The following is an 18,428-nucleotide window of genomic DNA, read 5'->3' as shown; positions in this document are numbered from 1 at the left end:
ACTTCAAAATCTCATGAATAAGAATTTGTTAAATTGTTAATAAAAAGAATAAAAAAATCTGGGATAACCTCATCAAGCCTGCCTAGGACGACATTTGTATTTGAGCTTGTAAATCTCTTTTCAGAAATCTGACATGCATACTCTTTTTTTTCCTCAACGCGGCATATCATCAGAAACTGTCAAACCATTGACACTGCAAGTATAAGCACCAATCTGATGGTGGTGGTTTTCAGACCTTCCAGTAAAAAATGCAGGTCGCTCAGGTTTGAAAAGACTAATAGTTTCAGTTTTCAGCATTAGAACAACTGATGACATGGTTGGCCTATTGTTTGCATCCTCTTGAACACACAATAGTCCAATGTGGATGTATCTCAAAAATTCATTTGGGCTGCATGAATCTTTCAACAATAGTGGATCCATCAACTCCAACACCTTTCCATCATTCCATAATTGCCAAGCCTGCAAGCAATGGTACTTTATTAAGGATGTAACGCACTTTGAGAGCTACCAAAATAATGATTTGGACAACAATGTTGGATAGTTAAATTAGGGGACCGCTTGGCTCCTCTCCTGAAAGGAATCATTTATCTTTGGTCCAAATTACCGTTTGAAATTATATATATGTAAAAATAACTCATTAAAAATAAAAAATTAATTTTTTTTACGTACGTATTAAACTATGATTGGTAGTTAAATAGGAACGATTACTTTTAAGGAAAGGAGGCTAGTATTCAGACTAAGTAATTACATACTTACATATGCTAGAAGAGTAGGTACACATTCGTCAAAACCTAAGAAGTTCCTTTTTCCTGTTATAATCTCAAGCAAGAGTATTCCGAAGCTAAAAACATCAGATTTTATGGAATACAATCCCTCCATTGCATATTCTGGAGCCATGTAACCACTGACATATCAAAATTAATGCACTCACGTAAGAGTTTTAAAATATGAAAATTATCATACATTATTCTTCTTTGTGGTGCATCATATCAAAAAAAGTAGGCTTAATTGCTATAGTGCACATTGAAACATTGGTCAAATCTCACTTTACCCCCTTAAAGTTAAAGTGAACCACTTTGCCCTCTTGACCAAGGTTTGATGTTCCACAGTGCCCTCTACCGTCAATTCCATCCAAAAGTCCGTTAAGTTTGATGACGTGGCAGGGGTGTTTTAGTAATTTGTGCACTTAGGTTTTTTATTCACAAATTTGAGTGGATAATGTGGCAAAGTGGAGCCCATCTCTAGCATGGATAAAAAAATTAAAATACAAGCATAAAATTTAAAACTTTAAAAAATTGATCTCTCTCTCTCTCTCTCTCTCTCTCTCTCTCTCTCTCTCTCTCTCTCTCTCTCTCTCTCTCTCTCTCTCTCTCTCTGATATTTCCAGTGATACAAAATGGGAAATTCATCATCAACATTCAACTCAAAATAGCAAAACACCACAGAAACTTGTTCTAATGCAATGCACGCCTATCAATCAAAACTGTTGAAGAAGTAGAGTAGATTGGAACTCATAGCCAGTGTAAAATTAAATTTTCCATAATCCAAATAAGTGGGTTTCAAGGAAATGAAACTAAGAGCAAATTTATCATAATCTCTCTCTCTCTCTCTCTCTCTCTCTCTATGCAGGGTGGGTTGCGATGGGGAAAATGGGCTAGAGGGGCATGGGTCGGGGAGAAGGGGAATGGGTATGGGGTTGAGATTCTGTGGGAGTGGGGTAGAAAAACTAGAGGGAGGGGCGATGGGGAAAGGGGAGTAGAGAAGAAATCGGGGAGGTGTAAGAAATCGGTGGGGGTTGGGGGCGGTGGGTTTTGGGTTTCGCCAAGGAGAGTGGTTCTTTGAGGAGGGGGCGATGGGTTTCTCGGGTTCTGCGCAGGAGGGGTGGGTTGGGTTGGGGAGGGGGAAGGGATGGGTAGGTTTTTTTTTCTCTCTAGAATCTTTTTTTCTTTTCAATTTTACGTTTGTATTTTAATTTTTTAAAGTAATTAAAAAACCTAGGTGCACAGAATTACTAGAACACCCCTGTCAGGTCATCAAACTTAACGGGTGTTCAAACTTAACGGACTTTTGGATTAAGTTAACAGTAGGGGCAATGTGGAACCTCAAACCTTGGTCAAGGGGGCAAAGTGAGTCACTTTAACTTTAAGGGGGTAAAGTGAGAATTGACCAATGTTTCAGGGGGCACTGTAGCAATTAAGCCTAAAAATTATATAGGGTTATATAAATTGGAACTTACAGAGTGCCGACAATTCTTTTGGTGTTTCCTTGAGTTTGACCATCAAGTCCAAACACTTTAGCCATGCCAAAATCTGATATTTTTGGATTCATATCGCCATCTAATAAGATGTTGCTAGCTTTCAAATCACGATGTATAACTCTAAGTCTAGAATCTTCATGAAGATATAAAATTCCTCGAGCAATTCCTCCTATTATGATGCAGCGTCTCAACCAATTCAGCTGCTCTCGTTTTGTGGGTTCTACACAAACATTCAAACACAGGTTACATTCAAGGTTGAATTAATTTACCACTTAGAACTATATATATACAAACAAAGATACTCATGATATTCACAAACCAAATAGAAAGTGATCGAGACTTTTGTTGGATACATATTCATAGACAAGTAGGGTTTCTTCTCCTTCCAAGCAAAATCCCAGAAGCCTCACAAGATTTCTATGTTGAAGTTTGGCTACCAATACAACCTCATTCTGGAATTCTTGCACACCTTGTGTGGAGCTTTTTGATAGCCGTTTTACTGCTATTTCTTGTCCGTTACCAAGTGTTCCCTACAAGGTTATATATAGTAAATCATTTCCATTCTTAGATAATCTTAAGTCAGAACTACATGATCTTCAAGCTAAGAATTTCTAATAAAGTACAAATTAAAAAGTTCTCTCTACATGCAAAGAGATATCTTCATACCTTGAAAACTGCACCAAATCCTCCTTCGCCTAATTTGTTGTTGTCTGAAAACTTGTTTGTGGCAGTTTCTATAGTTCCCAAATCAAATTGCAAGGACTCAACAGTCTTCATATAATTTCCAACTAAGCAAATATGAGTTTTCCAAGAGTTAGATGTACTAGAAAAGGGTCTTAAGAAAAAGAAGGAATTAATGATCTCTTGGGTTCCAAGACTAGACTAAATCTTTTATTGAGTTTTTACCCTTTTTCTGTTGTTTTTTGGCATGGTATTTCTCTCTGACTCTTCTTAGTCTCTTGGGAAAGAGGCATCCGGCCACAATCACAAGTAACACACAGAAAGCAACAGGACCAAGAGTACTAGCGATGATTATTAATGTGACTTTGCTTGGTCCTGTATGAACAAGAAGAAAAGTGCCAAAGAAAGATTGTCAAAATATTTATTAATTCCCCTTCAACCTTTGCAAGTCTTTTTTTATTTTTCCTTCAATCAGATTTATGTTTTTTTTAGCCAACTAGCTTTTAGTCTAGTGGTACTTCTAGAGGTTCCATGTTCTAATCTTCCCCTATTAATTTTTTTTATTTTAAAAAAGACTTATTAGTAAGATAATAAGTCACTTTAGTAAAAACAAAATGTTCATATCAATCCATATATAATAAAACATTTAGTTGTAATCAAGGTCTTAAATATCGATAGTTTCGGAAATATCGGTGGTTCAAAAACACGGAAATATCGATGGAAATATCGGGAAAATATCGATATCGATAAAAATTGGATAAAAACCACGGAAATTATGATAAATACATGGAAATTTTAATGAAACTTTAGAAGAAGTTTATTTACTCAATCATCTATTATTTTGACACAAAAAATTGGAAGGAAATGCATTGCATAGTGGGTTTGTGTGATTTAAGTTGATTATATTGCGACCTGACAAACTCTGTGACTTAGAAAATCTGAAGTAATTAATGAAAGAGAATTAAACACCCCTTAGTAATTTATTTATCAATTTTTAGTACAATATTTTATACTTTATAAATTGCATGATAAGATACATGAGTAACCTTTTTTCACGTTATTCACTGGACATGGTACACGTTGTTATATCTATTAATTTATAAAAAATTAAAAAATAATTAAAGATGTAAACCAACTTGATTTGTCATGAAAATTAGGCACTTTACCATGCTTAAAAAATAATAGTGAAGATTGAAAATTAACTAAGAACATAAATAAATTTATCCAATGAAGAATGAAATAGGAAATAAAAAAAATGATTATAGAAATTTAAGTAATCAAGCAACAATTTATTTCACGTTATTCATTTGACATGGTACACATTCTTATTTATTATTTATTAAAAATTGAAAAATAATTAAAGATGTAAACCAATTTGATTTTTCATGAAAATTAGGCACTTTACCATGCTTAAAAAATAATAGTGAAGATTGAAAATTAACTAAGAACATAAATAAATTTATCCAAGGAAGAATTAAATAGCAAATAATGAAAATGATTATAGAGATTTAAGTAATTAAGCAACAATTTGAAGGAGAATTTAGTAATGTAGTACTTATAATGAGTAATAAAATAATCAATAACATTAACTGGATTAAATAGAAAAGAAATAAATTATATTAAGTAATTAAGTCACATTTCCCACTTCCCAAGTACTTTCACGTTTCGCTACCTCCCTCTCCCACTTCCCAACGTTTTTTTATTTCCTTTTTTTGTCTGAACTTCCCAAGGTTGCAAATACATGCAACCTGCCTTCTCTCTCTCTTTTGGCCATTCACTCATCTCTCCCTTTTTATTTTATTTATTTATTCTACACTTTCACGTTTTCCTACCTCTCCCTCTCCCACTTCCCAACGTTTTTTTATTTCCTTTTTTTTGTCTGAACTTCCCAAGGTTGCAGACACATGCAACCTGCCTTCTCTCTCTCTCTCTCTCTCTCTCTCTTTTGGCCATTCACCCATCTCTCCCTTTTTATTTTATTTATTTATTCTACACTTTCACGTTTCCTTACCTCCCTCTCCCACTTCCCAACGTTTTTTTATTTCCTTTTTTTTGTCTAAACTTCCCAAGGTTGCAGATACATGCAACCTGCCTTCTCTCTCTCTTTTGGGCATTCACCCATCTCTCCCTTTTTATTTTATTTATTTATTCTACACACTCTCTCTCTCTCTCTCTCTCTCTCTCTCCCTTTCTTCTTCTATCTCTCCGTCTCTCTCCGTCTCTTTCTCTTCTTCCTCTTCCCTCTTCTCTATCCTCCATCACAATCCAAAACAATAAAACATAAAGACCTACTCCATACGTTTTCCCTCTTCTTCCCTTCTCTCTCTCGCTCTCCTCTATCTGCTTTTTTTTCTTTCTTTCTTCTTCTATCTCTCCATCTCTTTCCCTACTTCTTCCCTCTCTCGCTTCATCACAATCCAAAACAACAAAATATAAAAACCCACTCCATAATTATTTTTTTTCCTCTTCTTCCCTTCTCTCTCGGTCTCCTCTTTTTTTTTTTTTTTTTTCTTGAGTTTAGTTAAGATTGAGTTGAGAGACAGAGAGGTTGAGTTTCGGAGGCTGAGGGATTCATCTGAAGGCTGAGTTTAATTTTGTAAGTTCATATCGCGATATTATCGATAATATTGCGATATATTGTCCATTTAAAGCTGCAACTTGAAGGAAAATATCGTTACTGAAATATCGGCGAAATTATCGATAAATTGACGATATATATATGGAAATGTGCTAAAATATCGCTGCCCCAAAAAAACTATAATTTCGCCGAAATATCGGCGAAATAATCGATATTTTGTTCTATGGTTGTAATAGACTTATTTGTAATATAATATTTACCAGGTCTGGTTGACGGAGGCGCAGATGGCAGAGGTGGCAGCGATGGAGTCAAGGCGGGTGGAGGAGGGAGTGATGGCTCTGGTACAAGCGGCTGTTTTGTGGTAATTGTCACCTCTTGGTAGAAAGGGTACATTTCGAACCTGACATTACAACTTGGATATAGAACTCGTCCTCCTTGCTTATTCGGCACCAACTGCGTCAAGGCTTTCCGGAGGCACGCATTGCAATCCGCGGCAGACAGGTCCTGCGTGCACTGCCCGAGGCTGTACACCGTAAACGAAATCTGGCCCATAAAAGTTACTTCTTTCGTCGCAAACTTGTCTCTGGCGTTGGCTCCCTTGCGGACCAAGTTGTCCAAAGTCGTACCCACCACATCGTTAAGCTCAGGTTCCTCCACATACTGTGGCAAACTCCGCGGGCTCCAGCCTATCATACTAGGCGACGTGGCAGCCTCAGAATAGAAGGGCTGGTTTGAGTAGCGTAGCATGCAGTGGTCGTACCAAACCACGGCCTGTTGGTTGTCGGGACAGCGTAGGAGCGCCTCCGAGGTTGCGTTGGCCACGCATTCTTCGCAGACACGGACAGACACATCACGACGGCAGAGGAAGAGGCCGTAGGCGGTGCCGACTGTGGCGTTGTAGAAGCCTGCGGTGTCGTTGCGGTTGGAGTTGGAGGAAAGGGTTGAGAGGAGCTGGTTAAGATTGGATTTAAAGGTGGAGGTGGAGTGGCCGGCCAAAGTTGAGCAGTCATGGCCGATGTATTCAGCTTCAGTGGGGAAGCTAACAATAAGAATGGAGGAGAGAAAGTAGAAAAGGATCATTTTTTTTTTATTAATCAGATATTTTGCATGGAAACTAAGGTGTGTGTATATATAAAAATAACACAATCCGAATACACGCAGCTTGACTTGAGTCTAAACAAGAACTAGGTCGTTGGCAGTTCTCTAAGAATTTTTGGTTCTACTTCTAGAATCAACGACCAGAAAGACTTGGCAATAAAACTATTATAATGATCACATCAATATTATTATGAAAATGAATGTATGTCTATCAATACAATTTCTTCATCAAACTCCTACAAATTTAGACTACGTAGATATTAGTTTTTTAGACTGCCATTTTGATCTTGAGTCCTCAGCACCATATGCCGCCACATGTCAACTAGCTAAAATTTTGTCTAGCCTAGTTATTTTAAACCTAGTAGTTAATTGCTTACATTTTCTTGTTCTGAAGATATATATATATATATATATATATATAATTTTTCTCTAATGCGGATGTCGGCAAACTGTTAAAATCCGGGCGTCCCCTTTGCAACTTGTGTTTTGCAGTTGGATTGCAGTCCTGCCATTCCAAGTGGTTTGCAATTGCAAGTGCCTATATAAACATGTTGCAAGAACCTTGAGAGCAACCAATGGCAGTGCTTTCTTCTTCTGCAACTCTACGTTCCCACATGTGCTTTATATGCTTTCTTCTGCATATGCATGTGTCCCCAAATCCCAAACCCATGATTTCTTATGTATAATATAAATATTGGCAAATTGTGGATCACTTGAAATTGCATATATCCAATCTATTTGAAAAAACAAGCTGAAAAAAGGAACAACTGAATTTTTACATCGTGCAGCCATCCGCGTTAGAGAGGGAATATATATATATATATTAATTTATTTATACAAACGATATTATACTCTAAACTAATCTAAACTAAGAGGAGGGGATTTAAACTCGGGTGCAGAGTGAGGAGCACATCCGCTAAACTAATCTTAACTATGGAAAGGGGGATTCGAACTCAGGTGCAGAATGGGGAGCAAATTCGTTCTAACCAATTCGGATTATATATATTAATTAATATAGAAAGAATATGCCAAAACAGGCCTCCAGATATAGTACAAAGCAGCAACACAACATATGAGAGAAGATTATGTCACAATTTGAAAGAGGATTATGGGCCCAAAACATGCCTCCAGTAGTTAATTGCTTACACATGAAAGAAGATTATGTAGCAATTTGTGAAACGAAAGCTTAAAATGCTCCTTGGAGCTATTTTAAACAAAAAAATCAATGAAAATGGAGAATTTTGTTGGCGCGACTTGTGGACATTGTAATTGATTTACTTTAATTCCTGATTTCCTACTGTAAATAGATTTAGGAATTTATTATTTACTTCCCCATTCAGGTTTCGTTGTATTATAAATATGACCTCCTACAAAGAGAAAAATACACAGAAAATTCCCACAAACAAATATTCTATCATAGTTTTCATATTTTAACATGGTATCAGAGCGGCGATCTTAGAATTGCTGACTCTAGTTTCACACCCCCGTCACCGCTATGGGGGTTGATGATTTTTTCATCCCTTATGGAGGTAGCACCACCGACTCCTTCTCTCATTCTCAACCAACCATAGCCGAGTTGAGTGCCCAGATGACTCAGCTTCTACAGATGCAGACTTTGGCCCTGAATCGATCCTGAATCAGATCCGCTTTGACGACCTCGACCTCGACCCCAACTATGACGACGACGCGACCCCGACTCGACTGACTCCAACAACGACCTTGACCCCACTTCGATGATGACTCGACCTCGACCCCGACCTCGAATTTGTCTTTGATTCGCACCCGATCCCAACTTCGACTCGACTTGACCCGACTCAAGCTCAGATCCCGATCCGAATTCCTACTAAACCTGTATCCTATACATCTTCCGCTGCACAGATTATGACTTCTCGACTAACGACCCCGACACATGGACCAGATTACGAATATTGTGGTGATCCGAGACACACTCCTGAGACTTGTTTTAAATTGCATGGCTATGCCGATTAGTGGGCTACCCTTAAAGATCAAGGACAACGTAATACAACCAGTAATGGTACTGGTTATGGATTCCATACTTCCGCTAAGATTGATTCCAGGGGCTGGATAATTGATTCCTGTGCAACTGATCATATGACATTTGATCCTGATGATTTTCTTCATACTACAAAACCTCGACGAACTTGTATTGCAAATGCCAATGGAGTTACTTATCCTGTGACAGGGGCTGACACTGTTGAACTCTCATCCTCTCTCTTACTGTCTAATACTTTACTTGTTCCATCTTTATCCAATAAATTGTTGTCAGTTAGTTAGCTTACTGAACAATTGAATTGTTCTGTACTCATTTACCCGAGTTTTTGTTTGCTTCAGGATATTCACACTAAGGAGATTCTTGGTCGTGGTACTAAGAGAGGGGGGCTATATTATGTAGATGACTTCAGTCCCGGCATGGCTAACAATGTGACGCATCCCTTTGATAGCAAACAACAACAAATTTGGTTGTGGCACCGTTGATTGGGACATCCGTCTTTTAGTTATATGAAGCATCTTATACCAGATTTATTCTCAAGTTTCAAGGACTCCAACTTCACATGTGATACTTGTATTTTGGCCAAGAGTCACCGTGTGCCTTACCCGTTGAGTACGAACAAGTGTACTACTTCATTTACGTTAATTCACTCTGATGTATGGGGACCTTCACCTATCACTGCTCATTCTGGTGTCCGATGGTTTGTCACATTCATAGATGATTGTACACGGATGACATGACTTTATTTGTTGAAGAATAAAAATGAAGTGTTTTCCCGTTTTCAGTCATTCCACAAACAGATGAAGACTCAGTTTAATGCTCAAATCCAGATTCTTCGCTCAGACAATGGTGGAGAATTTTTCAATCATGACTTTCAAACTTACTTCCAACAACATGGAATTATCCATGAGACGACTTGTCCTCAGACACCGCAATAAAATGGTGTTGCTAAACAAAAGAATCGACATCTTCTTGAAACCGCCTGAGCACTTCTGATTGGCGCTCATGTTCCTCGCCATCATTGGGATGATGCTATTGTCACCGCAGTTCACCTGATCAACCGCATGCCTTCTAGTGTATTGACCTTTAAAACTCCCTTACAGGTGCTTGCGCAATACAAACCTCTGCCCTCTGTTTTGGTACTCATACCCCGAATCTTTGGATGTGTGGCTTTCGTTCATCTCCACAAAAATCAACGTAGCAAACTTGATTTATGTGCGCTTCGTTGTGCTTTTGTGGGTTATGTCACTCATCAGAAAGACTACCGTTGTTATCACCCTCATACCCGACGTACCTATGTCACTTTGGATGTGACCTTTTTGGAATCTAAGTTGTTCTTCCATGACTCATCATCCAATTCTATGCTTCAGGGGGAGATATGAAGTGAAGAGCAGAATTGGAGCAACTTAGAAAATGAAGAAATTCTCCTATGTATAGAAATGATCGATCGTCCCGAGTCTGGAGCACGAGATTACTCTCTGCCGACAAGCGATCAGTCACCCATTCATAGCAATCAATTGCCTGACCCACCTGATCCATGCGAAGATATTTCTTATCCGAGTCTCACACACCTACAGACAATACAGAACAACAAGATGAAAACCCCTATCTAACTCAACAGTACCGACATACCAATCTCCTGAGAATATCTTTGAGGTTGAAATTGGTACTTAGGTGACGAGCGGTAAATTTAAAAGATATTCAACCAAGAACGCAGCAAACTTCACATACTCAAGACATTGACCAAATACTCATACTCTTATGACTAGTCAACTGTCATATATGAATTATACCAAATAATAACATACACAGAGCATACCAAGATGAACCTACAAGCCTAGAGAATTACTAGTGACAATCTAGGCACTTAGAAGGATCTAGGCATCCCCTGTGCTAGCAACAACTATGGGGAAGTGTGTGAAGACAGCATAATCAAGCAAACACCAAACAGCAGAAAAAGATGACTAGTCAACTGCACAAACCCAGATGACTAGTCAACTATCAAGAACACAAACCCAGAGAATTTACAGAGATGGAAACCAGAAACTGTTCACTCAGAAACCCACCATTTGGAAAAACTGGGGGTCATCAACCGACTAGGCAATCCACTAAGTAGAAAAAAATTCTTACAAAGGAACACAAGTAAGCTCAAGAAAAACCTAGATCTATTTAGGAAGATGAGCTATACCTCCTTTGTGCAATATTTTTCTCCAACTTAGCAAAACTTGAAGGTCAGTTCTTCATGGCAATGGCAGCTCCTTCTCCAGCTCATTCATCCCATGACACTAACTTGCAAGCTCCAACACAAACCGAAACCAAAATTTGGATTCAAAGGAGAATGACCAATTTCTTCAAGAAACCATGCTCTTGAAGAAATCAGTCTTGAATCTGACCTAGATATAAATGAGAGAATGATTTAAGTAGCTAGATGCAGATTCGTGTTTCAAATGCAGTTTTTCAAAAAGAAATCAATTGGAAAAACTCATAGATGAAATATTTGGTTCTCTCTTGAGGAAGAAGAAGAGAAAGATAGCAAACCAATCTTTCCAAAACTTCCACCAAAAGAGACAGCCGCCAAATGAGCAAAATCGTAGCCTTTACAGACCAAAAAATTCCTTAGGTCAGAAACCCACATGGCAGCAGAGAGAGAGAAAGAAGAATAGGACAAAACAGTTTGTTATCCAGCTGGAAATCCTACAAAGCAAGGATGACTAGTCATATGAGAAACGGATGACTAGTCATCATTTTATGAAGATTGTTTAATGTAATGATATGCAATGCACAATACCTTTGTCAACTTGTTTGAACCTCCATAAAGTAGAAATTAGAGAAGAACACCAAGAAAAGTTTTCCTTAATCTAAACTTGAGCTTGATAAATAACAATACACATCCTATTACAAAGTTGTCAAGGGAAGCCAAAAGAAAATAACAAAAACCATACATTAACAGAGGTAACTACTCCTACTAGACTTGTGCATTTAGAGTATAAAACTATTGGATATCAATTACCTTTCAGGCAAAATCGTGGGAAGCCACCAAACCGTTATTCACCTTATATTGGCAAGACATCTAAGTATCCAATTGCAAATCATGTATCTACTGAGAAGCTGTCTGAACCACTTAAGGCTTTTGTCCATTAGTTGTCTGTTATCCATATTCCAACCAAGGTCTCTGAAGCATTGAAAGATCCTAAGTTGGTCCAATCTATAAAAGAGGAAATGAAAGCTCTTGAGAAAAATCAGACTTGGACATTGGAGACTATACCACGAGGAAAAAAGACTATCGGATGTAGATAGGTGTTTACTATAAAACACAATGCAGATGGATCTATTGAGCGATACAAGGCAAGACTTGTGGCAAAAGGGTACACACAGACCTATGGTATATACTATGAAGAAACCTTTGCTCCAGTTGCAAAGTTAAACACCGTCAGAGTCTTATTGTCCCTTGCAGCTAATTAGAATTGGCCACTACACCAGTTTGATGTAAAGAATGCTTTTCTACATGGCGAACTCACGGAGGAGGTGTATATGGACATTCCTCCTGCATATAATACTACTCAGACTAAAACAGTTTGCAAGTTACGAAAAGCATTGTATGGATTGAAACAGTCACCACGTGCATGGTTTGGACGGTTTACAATGGCAATGAAGAACAATGGTTTCAAACAGTGCAACTTAGATCATACTATGTTCTTGAAACATCGGAAAGAGAAGGTAACAACATTAATAATCTATGTTGATGATATGATTATTACTAGGAATGATAAACAGGAAATATCACAACTACAAGACTATTTGGCTACTGAGTTTGAGATGAAGGATCTAGGTTGACTCAAGTATTTCTTGGGAATTGAGGTGGCTCGATCACAGCAAGATATATTTCTCTCTCAAAGGAAATATGTCTTGGATTTGTTGACAGACACAGGAATGCTAGATTGCAAACCTGCGGACACTCCTGTTGTTCAGAATCATCATCTTGGAGAATATCCGGATCAAGTTTCAACTAATAAAGAAAGATACCAAAGGTTAGTGGGAAAATTGATCTATTTGTCACATACTCGACCAAACATTGCTTATGCGGTGAGCGTTGTCAGTCAATTTATGCATTCTCTAAGTGAAGACCACATGAATGCAGTTCTTCGGATACTTAGATATTTGAAGTCTGCACCTTGGAAAAGGACTTATGTTCTCAAAACATGGTCATCTAAATATTGATGGTTATTCAGATGCAGATTGGGCAGGTAATGTAACAGATAGAAAATCCACATCGAGTTACTTCACATTTGTGGGAGGTAATTTGGTGACATGGAGAAGCAAGAAACAGAATGTAGTAGCTTTATCCAGTGCAGAAACCGAGTTCAGAGGCATGACTAAAGGGATTTGTGAACTTATTTGGTTAAGAAAGTTACTTACTGAACTTGGGTATAAACCTACATCCACAATGAATATCTTTTGTGACAACAAGGCTGCTATAGCCATTGCACAGAATCCAGTTCAGCATGATCGTACTAAACATGTTGAGGTGGATCGACACTTCATCAAACAGAAGCTTAAGGCTAAAGTGTTTTAGTTTCCTTTTGTGAAATTTGAGGATCAATTAGCGGATACTTTGACAAAGACGATTTCCAATAAAGCATTCTACAATTCACTGGATCAGTTGGGCATTGGCGACATCTATGCACCAACGTGAGGGGGAGTGTTGGCGTGACTTGTGGATATTGACTTACTTTCTTTACACACCAAGAATTCCTATTATAATTGTAATTGATTTACTTTAATTCATGATTTCCTACTGTAAATAGATTTAGGAATTTATTATTTACTTGCCCATTCAGGTTTCGTTGTATTATAAATATGACCTCCTACAAGGAGAATAATACACAGAAAATTCCTACAAACAAATATTCTTTCATAGTTTTTATATTTTAGCAAATTTTAACTTGAAATCTCCTGTGGCCTAGTTATCAACAGCATAAACTTCTAATTGGTCCCTTTGATTTAACTTTCTGAATTCTCTACCGGATGCAGACCTGCTAATCTGATTTGAACTGTACATGTTCCCGTCTTTGTTATACTTGGTGGTGCGCTCTAGACTTGGGTAATGGAGGTAGGTTCTTCGTGTTCTTCGTGGTATCGGGATGGCCTTGAATTGGGGAAGGGGAGAATATCGGGCTTTCTTTCCGGCCTGCATGATGTACACTAGAGGAGTTGCTACTGGTAGTGCTACCTGGCTCTTCACTTTCGAAATTTGAATCAGCAGTTTTCTCCATCTCCTGAAGACCCTATTCACGTAGTACTTAATTTTTAGTAACCAAGAAAGAATATTACATGCAATAGAGTAACTTGCCCTTTTGCTTTTCTAGTGGAAATAGAGGCCATCTCTACGTTTCAGAATAAGAAAGGTGTGCCTTACAGCACTATAGGTGAGAAAGAGCGAGAGGAGGTTTCCCCCCTACAATAGTTGTTTTTTCTTCCTTTCTTAAAAATTCTCTCTTTTCCCTTCCCCTTAAATGAGCGGTTGGCTAATCTTAGTTAATTATGAAAATTGTTCGTGCACAATAAGACAAGACTTGACATGCCCGGAAAGCTGAAAGTAAAGACTTGCATTTACCTGGTTTGAAGATGCAGAAATTTCTTTTAATTTTTCAGCAGATAGATCTTGTCTCCGGCACTCACGTTGTGTTCGAGACCGTCTTACTTTAGAAACCCTAGACCTGTCACAATGAGAAAAATAATCACATTAGGAAATTAGACATTAAATTCTCACATTAGGAAATTATTTTCCAAGTAAATAAGTGCAACATATATTGGTACAGAAATAATAAGTGGCAGCCATCGCCTAAACTTTTTACAAGGTACTACCTGACTCCAGTCAGTAATAAATCTGAATATCAAGTTGATTATAAATTTAATTTCCCTTTGTTAGCTTAATGGTTGCAGTGTTTTCATGCATATAGGTTAACACACGCTCTTCCCTTAGATCTCCTGGGTCAGTTGTAATATCCGCTCAAATTGGGCTAAATTGTAAATAGCTCCCTTTGTTATCTCCATCTGTCAACCATATAGGCTAATACATGCTTTAGTACGTTGCTAAAACGAAGACCAACTGAATCATCACAAAGTTGTTAATAAAAAGAATATAAAAAATCTGGGACAAACCTCCTAGAACATTTGTATTTGAGCTTGTAACTCTTATCTCTTTTCAGAAATCTGGCATGCATTTTTTTTTCTTTTTTCTCAACGGGGCATATCATCAGAAACCGTCAAACCATTGACACTGCAAGTATAAGCACCAATCTGACGATGGTGGTTTTCAGACCTTCCAGTAAAAAACGCAGGTCGCTCAGGTTTGGAAAGACTAATAGTTTCAGTTTTCAGCATTAGAACAACTGATGACATGGTTGGCCTATTGTTTGCATCCTCTTGAACACACAATAATCCAATGTGGATGTATCTCGAAAATTCATTTGGGCTGCATGAATCTTTCAAAAGTAGTGGATCCATCAACTCCAACACCTTTCCTTCATTCCATAATTGCCAGGCCTGCAAGCAACAGTACTTTATTATGGATGTAAAGAGCACTACACTTTGAGAGCTACCAAAATAATGATTTGGACAATTACAATGTTGGATGGCTAAATTAGGGGACTGCTTGGCTCCTCTCTTGAAAGGAATCATTTCTCTTTGGTGCAAATTACTGTTTGAAATTATATATATACAAAATTAACTCATTAAAATAAAATTTTAATTTTTTCTGCGTACGTATTAAATTGTGATTGATAGATAAATAGGAACGATTACTTTTAAGAAAAGGAGGCTAGCACTCAAACTAAGTAATTACATACTTACATATGCTAGAAGAGTAGGTACACATTCGTCAAAACCCAAAAAGTTCCGTTTTCCTGTTATGATCTCAAGCAAGAGTATTCCGAAACTAAAGACATCAGATTTTATGGAATACAATCCCTCCATTGCATATTCTGGAGCCATGTAACCACTGGCATATCAAAATTAATGCACTCGCATAAGAGTTTTAAGATATGAAAATTATCATACATTATTCTTCTTTGTGGTGCATCATATCATAAAGGGTATATAGAGTTATATAAATTGGAACTTACAGAGTGCCGACAATTCTTTTGGTGTTTCCTTGAGTTTGACCATCAAGTCCAAACATTTTCGCCATGCCAAAATCTGATATTTTTGGATTCATATTGCCATCTAACAAGATGTTGCTAGCTTTCAAATCACGATGTATAACTCTAAGTCTAGAATCTTCATGAAGATATAAAATTCCTCGAGCAATTCCTCCTATTATGATGCAGCGTCTCAACCAATTCAGCTGCTCTCGTTTTGTGGGTTCTGCGCAAACATTTATCAAACACATGTTACATTCAAGGTTGAATGAATTTACCATTTAGAAATAAATAAATATAATATATATATATATATATATATATATATTGACAAACAAAGCTAATCATGATATTCACAAACCAAACAGAAAGTGATCGAGACTTTTGTTGGATACATATTCATAGACAAGTAGGGTTTCTTCTCCTTCCAAGCAAAATCCCAGAAGCCTCACAAGATTTCTATGTTGAAGTTTGGCTACCAATACAACCTCATTCTGGAATTCTTGCACACCTTGTGTGGAGCTTTTTGATAGCCGTTTTACTGCTATTTCTTGTCTGTTACCAAGTGTTCCCTACAAGGTTATAAATAGTAAATCATTTCCATTCTTAGATCATCTTAAGTCAGAACTACATGATCTTCAAGCTAAGAATTCCTAATAAAGTACATAGTAAAAAGTTCTCTCTACATGCAGAGAGGTATCTTCATACCTTGAAAACTGCACCAAATCCTCCTTCACCTAATTTGTTGTTGTCTGAAAACTTATTTGTGGCAGTTTCAACAGTTCCCAAATCAAATTGCAAGGACTCAACAGTCTTCATATCATTTCCAACTAAGCAAATATGAGTTTTCCAAGTGATTAGATGTACTAGAAAAGGTCTTAAGAAAACCAAGGAATTAATGATCTCTTGGGTTCCAAGACTAGACTAAATATTTTATTCAGTTTTTACCTTTTTTCTGTTGTTTTTTGGCTTGGTATTTCTGTCTGACTCTTCTCAGTCTCTTGGGAAAGAAGCATCCGGCCACAATTACAACGAACACACAGAAAGAAACAGGACCAAGAGTACTAGCGATGATTATGAATGTGACTTTGCTTGGTTCTGCATGAACAAGAAGAAAAGTGCCAAAGAAAGATTGTCAAAATATTTATTAATTCCCCTTCAACGTATTAGTAAGATAATAAGTCAGTGTAGTAAAAACAAAATGTTCATATCAATCCATATATAATAAAACATTTAGTTGTAATAGACTTATTCGTAATATAATATTTACCAGGTCTGGTTGACGGAGGCGCAGATGGCTCCGGTACAAGCGGCTGTTTTGGGATACTTATCACCTCTTGGTAGAAAGGGTACATTTCGAACCTGACATTACAACTTGGATATAGAACTCGTCCTCCTCTCTTATGCGGCTCCAACTGCGCCACGGCTTTCCGGAGGCACACATTGCAATCCGCGGCGGACAGGTCCTGCGTGCACTGTCCGAGGCTGTACACCGTTAACGAAATCCGGTCTGTAAAATTCACTTCTTCCGTCTCAAACTTGTCGCTGGCATTGGCTGCCTTGAGGACCAAGTTGTCCAAAGTCCTAACCAGCACATAGTTAAACAGAGCTAGTTCCTCCACATACTGTGTCAATTTCGAGCTCCAGGAGACCAGCCTAGGCGACGTGGCAGCCTCAGAATAGAAGGGCTGGTTTGAGTAGCGTAGCATGCAGTCGTCGTACCAAACCACGGCCTGTTGGTTGTCGTGACAGCGTTGGAGCGCTATCGAGGTTGCGTTGGCCACGCATTCTTCGCAGACACGGGCAGACACATCACGGCGGCAGAGGAAGAGGCCGTAGGCGGTGCCGACAGTGGCGTTGTAGAAGCCGGCGGTGTCGTTGCGGTTGGAGTTGGAGGAAAGGGTTGAGAGGAGTTGGTTAAGATTGGATTTAAAGGTGGAGGTGGAGTGGCCAGCCAAAGTTGAGCAGTTATGGCCGATGTATTTAGCTTCAGTGGGGAAGCTAACAATAAGCATCGAGGAGAGAAAGTAGAAAAGGATCATCTTTTTTATTAATCGGATATTTTGCATGGAAACTAAGGTGTGTGTATATATAAACATAACACAATCCGAAAACACGCAGCTTCTCTAAGAATCAACGACCACAAGACTTGGCAATAAAACTATTATAATGATCACCTCAATATTATTATGAATGTATGTCTATCAATAAAATTTCTTTATCAAGATCGGATGATGAGGAACATTGGCCCTAAAGTCGCGCTACTCGCTTCAATGTTTCCTTGGTATTGAAAAGTATCTGTCTTTGTTTTTTTGTTTTTGTTTTTAGTATACAAATTTAGACTACGTAGATATTAGTTTTTTAGACTGCCATTTTGATCTTGAGTCATCAGCACCATGTGCTGCCACATGTCGACTGGCTAAAATTTTGTATAGCCTAGTTATTTTAAACCTAGTAGTTAATTGCTTACATTTTCTTAGTCTGAAGATATATATAGAATTTTTCTCTACTGCGGATGTCCGCATACTGTTAAAATCCTGGCATCCCCTCTGCAACTTGTTTTTTGCAGTTGGATTGGACTTCTGCCATTCCAAGTGGTCTGCAATTGCAAGTGCCTATATAAACATGTTGCAAGAACCTTGAGAGCAACCAATGGCAGTGCTT

The 18,428-nt window shown here is 37.9% G+C and overlaps 2 protein-coding genes across 4 annotated transcripts; both read right to left on the bottom strand.

The window, feature by feature from the left end:
- Nucleotides 1-153: 153 nt before the first annotated feature.
- On the bottom strand, nt 154-6,596 carry LOC103336287 (cysteine-rich receptor-like protein kinase 19). Its single transcript, XM_089054355.1, has 8 exons — nt 5,862-6,596; nt 3,848-3,860; nt 3,164-3,313; nt 2,924-3,045; nt 2,577-2,787; nt 2,237-2,477; nt 757-904; nt 154-459 (listed from the first exon to the last, which is right to left on the bottom strand). Exons 1-8 carry the CDS (start codon nt 6,594-6,596, stop codon nt 154-156), a joined length of 1,926 nt encoding a protein of 641 aa, XP_088910481.1.
- An 8,269-nt stretch (nt 6,597-14,865) lies between these two features.
- Nucleotides 14,866-17,809, bottom strand: LOC103336285 (cysteine-rich receptor-like protein kinase 6). Of its 3 annotated transcripts, none has more exons than XM_089054353.1 (7): nt 17,013-17,809; nt 16,713-16,855; nt 16,473-16,594; nt 16,126-16,336; nt 15,750-15,990; nt 15,478-15,625; nt 14,866-15,171 (listed from the first exon to the last, which is right to left on the bottom strand). In XM_089054353.1, the coding sequence occupies exons 1-7, from the start codon at nt 17,804-17,806 to the stop codon at nt 14,866-14,868; spliced, it is 1,965 nt and encodes a 654-aa protein (XP_088910479.1). In that variant the 5' UTR covers nt 17,807-17,809. The 3 variants fall into 3 exon arrangements, with proteins under 3 accessions (XP_088910479.1, XP_088910478.1, XP_088910480.1); XM_089054352.1 differs by having other exon boundaries at nt 16,713-16,850; nt 17,035-17,806; XM_089054354.1 differs by lacking the exon at nt 16,713-16,855 and having other exon boundaries at nt 17,035-17,809.
- Nucleotides 17,810-18,428: the final 619 nt, after the last annotated feature.

This window comes from Prunus mume, linkage group LG6, assembly GCF_029339155.1.
Source record: "Prunus mume cultivar Tortuosa linkage group LG6, ASM2933915v1, whole genome shotgun sequence".
Taxonomy (NCBI): Eukaryota; Viridiplantae; Streptophyta; class Magnoliopsida; order Rosales; family Rosaceae; genus Prunus; species Prunus mume.
This window is presented reverse-complemented; position numbering and strand designations above follow the sequence as displayed.